Here is a 5,089-nt window from a genome sequence, read left to right on the forward strand (position 1 = left end):
AGGAGTTCGAGATCAGCCTGGCCAACATGATGAAACCCCGTCTCTACAAAAAATACAAAAATTAGCCGGGCAGTAGTGGCGTGTGCCTGTTATCCCAGCTACTCTGGGGGCTGAGGCACGAGGATCGCTTGAACCCAGGAGATGGAGGTTGTGGTGAGCGGGGATGGTGCCACTGCACTCCAGCCTGGCAACAAAGCGAGACTCCGTCTAAAACAAACAAACAAAAAACCCATAACCAAAGTGCTGGGATTACAGGTGTGAGCCAGCATGCCTGGCCCAAAATAATCTTAAAGAACAGTCAGAGGACTTAACACATCCTGATTTCAAAACTTACCACAAAGCTACAGTAATCAACATATTTATAAATACTACTATGGAGTGAGCTTCGTGATATATTAAGTTAAAAATGAAAGAAGATGGAGAAAAACATATGTAGTAACAAAAAGCTGTAAACCATAAAAAATGTAAATGGTTACCTATAAAGGGATGGAGGCTATAGGGGAAAGGGCACAGGGACAGAAGCTGGAGACTTTGAATAATTCCTGTTCTCTAGAATTGATGTTGGAGCCATGTGAATATTTTATAAAACTGTGAAACAAAAGTTAAATAGTTCTTCAGCATCGAAATTAAAATGAATAACCTTAATCATGCACTCAACTCAGTTTTGGTCGCACAGAGAAAAACTATTCCAAATGATTTTAGAATACAGTAATTTGAATATCCCTAAACTACTAAGCTCCAGACTCATAATCTCTAGCTGTTTGACATTTCCTCTGATCATTTCAGGTATCTTGATTTTTCTCCTCTATATTTAACATCCCCATCTCCTTCCCTCACTGACTCCCACCCGATCGGTAAATTTACCAACCCAGTTAAATGAAACTACCATTCGCGTTCAGTTACTTAAAGGAAAAATCTAGAAGTTATTTTTTATTCCTCCCTTTCCCTCACTACACACAATCTATCAGCAGTCCTGCACATGTTATCTCCAAAGTCTATTTTGCGTTTGTCCACCTTGTACATGCACCAGTGAGGAGTCTAGTACAATTCTGGAGAGTCAGGCAGGAACTATAGCCCTGCTTTCACTTCTCAAACAGTAATGTGGAAAGCAAACCTCAGCCTTTAGAATATAAATCTTGAACTCATATGATTAAGCATATTATCTTCCCATACACACCACAATTTTTTTTTTTTTTTTGGAGACAGGGTCTCACTCTGTCACCCAGGCTGGAGTACAGTGGCGCAATCATGGCTCACTGCAGCCTTGACCTCCCTGGCTGAAGCAATCCTCCCACCTCAGCCTCCCAAGTAGCTGGGACTACAGGCATGCTCCACCATGCCCTGATAATTTTTGTATTTTTTTTTGTAGAGATGGAGTTTTGTCATGTTGCCCAGGCTGTTCTCAAACTCCTGGATTCAAGCGCTTCACCCACCTTGGGCTCCCAAAGTGTTGGGATTATAGGCATATAGGTGTGAGCCACTGCACCTGGCCTCACACTAGTATTTTTTTAAAGTCATTATAGTATATATACTGATTACAACTGTGCAAAGTACATATTACACTAACAAAACAGAGATTCTGGAATTATATTGGTAGTTTACGATTTAATACTCATTAAATTCTTTTTCTCTTCAAAGTTACTAAACCCACCCCCAAAAACTCCTTCACTGAACAGTGAAAATAAAGCTGACCTATGCAGCCATAAGAAACAAAATCATGTCCTTTGCAGCAACGTGGATGCGGCTGGAGGCCGTTATTCTAAGCTAATTAATGCAACAACAGAAAACCAAATACCACATGTTCTCACATATAAGTGGGAGCTAAATATGTGGGTGCACATGGACCTAAAGATGGGAACAAGTGACACTGGAGACTACTAGACAGGGAGGGAGTGAGGACGGCAAGGGCTGAAAAACTATTAGGTACTTCGCTCACTACCTGGGTGGCAGGAGCAGTCCTACCCCAAACCTCATCATCACGCAGTATACCCATGTAATGAACCTATACAGTGTACTCCCGAATTGAAAAGTTGAAAATGTAAAACAACAAAACTGACCTGGATTAGTAACAATAAGCAGTTTGCAGTGAGGGCTATATTGGGTAATATTGGGAATCATTAATTTAAAGATGGACACATTTCGCTGGACTAAATCAAGGCGTGTTTCTCCTTTTTTCTGGCGTGCACCTGCTGTGATAATCACTAGATTGGAGTTTGCAGTGACCAAGTAATCTGGGGAAAGATTAGAAGAAACAATCGATTATGAAAGAAAACATCTGGCATTTAAGTATACTTCCTGTTCACTTCAATCACCACACTATGTTTACCAAAGAGCAGGTTCCCTTAAATGTTCTGGTATGCCCAGACTACTTTTTAATTTCAGGAAATTAGCACTAAGTTTCCCTTGTACATTTTTTTTTAATAAAAAAAAAAAACCTAAGTCATGCGCAGTGGCTCACGCCTGTAATCCCAGCACTTTGGGAGGCTGAGGTGGGTCAATCACTTGAAGTTAGGAGTTCAAGACCAGACTGGCCAATGTGGCAAAACCCCATCTCTACTAAAAATACAAAAATTAGCCAGGCACAGTGGCGGGTGCCTGTAGTCCCAGCTACAAGAGAGACTGAGGCAGAGGTCACAATGAGCCAAGATCACACCACAACACTCCAACCTGGGTGACAGAGCAAGACTCCATTTCCAAAAACAAAAACCTCCTAAGTTGGGTGCAGTAGTGCACCTGTAGTCCCAGTTACTTGGAGGCTGAGACCAAGAGGATCACTTGAGCCCAGAAGTCCAAGTCCAGCCTGGGCCAACATAGCAAGACACTGTCTCAAAAAAACACCTCATCTCCTAAAATACCTTTTGTATTATTTAGACAAAGAGGTCAAAATATGGATTAGTCTGGCAAGAATATTGAGAGATAGATGTGGTGTGAACAGACCTTTGAATAGGGAATTGTTGGTTCATTCATTTGTTCAAATAATTATCTCCCAGGTGCCAAGTGAATAAAGTACAGTAGTGAAGAGCTTAGGCTTTGGACTCAAACAGAACTGAGTTCAAATCCCTACTCCATCACTTTTTTTTTTTTTTTGAGACAGAGTTTCACTCTTGTTGCCCAGGCTAGAGTGCAATGGCGTGATCTTGGCTCACCACAACCTCTGCCTCCTGGGTTCAAGCGATTCTCCTGTCTCAGCCTCCCGAGTAGCTGGGGTTACAGGCATGCACCACCATGCCCGGCTAATTTTTGTATTTTTAATAGAGACAGGGTTTCTCTATGTTGGTCAGGCTGGTCTCAAACTCCCAACCTCAGGTGATCCGCCCTCCTTGGCCTCCCAAAGTGCTGGGATTACAGGCGTGAGCCACCACGCCCAGTCCTATCACTTTTAATTAACCTTAGTTCAGAGGTACATCATCTCTTAAATAGAGTTGTGCTTAGGTCAATGTCTCACACACAGTTAGGCAATCAGTTCATTGCAGCTGTCATGGTAACTGCTATTACTGCTGCTCACAAGGAACTCAGTCTGGTGCTGTGGGAAACCTTGCAAAGTATAACCTAAGGATCTGAACATGTTATGAGAGCACAGAGTAGGGAGCAACCAGCCTTATCTGTAAAAACTGCGGAGGTCAAAAGAAATAAAGATGATTTTCTTGGATATTTGTTCATGTATATTAGAATATTTATAGTATTTAACTATGACATTAACCTTTGCTGGAGACAATATTTGGCATTTTCATAAAAGGGCTGCCATGTTGAAGATCCATTGTCTCACCCTTCAGTTTGCCTTCATCAGCATCCACAAGGACAAGTTCATCACTCAAACCCTAAAAAACATTATTAGTCAAATGGGTGAGTGTATCTCTTGATTAACTGGAGAATGAAAGAAAATTCTTATATTGGTGATCTATGTCTAGCTTGTGAATTATCAAAATCAAAGGAAACATAATAAATGATCTCATCATTTCATCATGATATAAAAGTCTAAACCAGAAAAAATACAAGTTACAAAGAGGAACGTTTCAGCTCATCATTAGGAAAACAAAAACAGAAACTGCGTAGTAAATAGAACAATCTCTGAAAGTAGTCAGCAGCCCCATTTCCCATTTCAGCCGAGGCTGCAGAGTGATAAAGTAGGGCTTCTGCTGAAGGAATTTCTCACCAGACCACGGGCTTCTTGAGAAAAGGAAGTCATTCATCTCCAGCCATCTGGTGTTTACTTATCATCCACCTGGCACAGAGGAGCTCAAAGTTTTTTGAATAAATGGTATCTTAGTCCATTTCCTGCTCCTTATAACAGAATGTATGAAACTGAGTACTTTATAAAGAAAAGGAATTTATTTCTTACAGTTATGGAGGCTGAGAAGTCCAAGGCCAAGGGGCCGGCATCTGGTGAGGGCTTTCTTGCTGGAGGAGACTCTGCAGAGTCCCAAGGCAGTGCAAGGCATCACATGGCAAGGAGGCTGAGATTGCTAAATTCAGGTCTCTCTTCCTCTTCTTGTAAAGCTACCATTCCCACTCCCCTGATAACCCATTCATCCATAGATTAATCCATGGCAGAACCCTCATGACCCAGTCGACTCTTAAAGGCCCCACCTCTCCATACTGCCACATGGAGGATTAAATTTAAACATGAGTTCCAGAGGGGACAAACATTTAAACCACAGCAAATGGATTAAAATATAAGGCTCCTTCCAACTCAAAAATATTTTAGTTCTATAGTCAGACAGTTACTACCTGCAGAAACCAATTCGTACTATAATTTATATGATGCTACTTTATATGTAAGAAAGGAGAGAAAATATAGTTCTATTTAAAAAAAAACAAAACACTAGAAATACAAGAAACTGATTCAAATAGTTGCCTAAAGTGGATGCTAAGGAAAGGTTGGATGGAAACTAGTGTGACTTCTCCATGTATGTATCTTTTCTTTTTTCTTTTTTTTTTTTTTTTTTTTGAGACCGAGTCTCGCTGTGTCGCCCAGGCTGGAGTGCAGTGGCGCGATCTCGGCTCACTGCAAGCTCCACCTCCCGGGTTCACGCCATTCTCCCGCCTCAGCCTCCGAGTAGCTGGGACTACAGGCGCCCGCCACCACGCC

The 5,089-nt window shown here is 41.6% G+C and overlaps 1 protein-coding gene across 2 annotated transcripts in view; it reads right to left on the reverse strand.

The window, feature by feature from the left end:
• LDHAL6A (lactate dehydrogenase A-like 6A) overlaps positions 1-5,089 on the reverse strand; it is a 26,877-nt gene that overhangs the window by 14,225 nt on the left and 7,563 nt on the right. Inside the window, exons 3-4 of one of the 2 annotated variants that reach the window (XM_011992913.1) lie at positions 3,701-3,818; positions 2,058-2,231 (exon numbers count right to left, since the gene is read on the reverse strand). In XM_011992913.1, coding sequence (XP_011848303.1) covers positions 2,058-2,231; positions 3,701-3,818 — 292 coding nt within the window. The remainder of the gene's footprint in view (positions 1-2,057; positions 2,232-3,700; positions 3,819-5,089) is intronic. The other variant, XM_011992914.1, reaches the window with a different exon arrangement.

This window comes from Mandrillus leucophaeus, unplaced genomic scaffold (genome assembly GCF_000951045.1).
Source record: "Mandrillus leucophaeus isolate KB7577 unplaced genomic scaffold, Mleu.le_1.0 Scaffold420, whole genome shotgun sequence".
In the NCBI taxonomy this organism is placed as follows: domain Eukaryota; kingdom Metazoa; phylum Chordata; class Mammalia; order Primates; family Cercopithecidae; genus Mandrillus; species Mandrillus leucophaeus.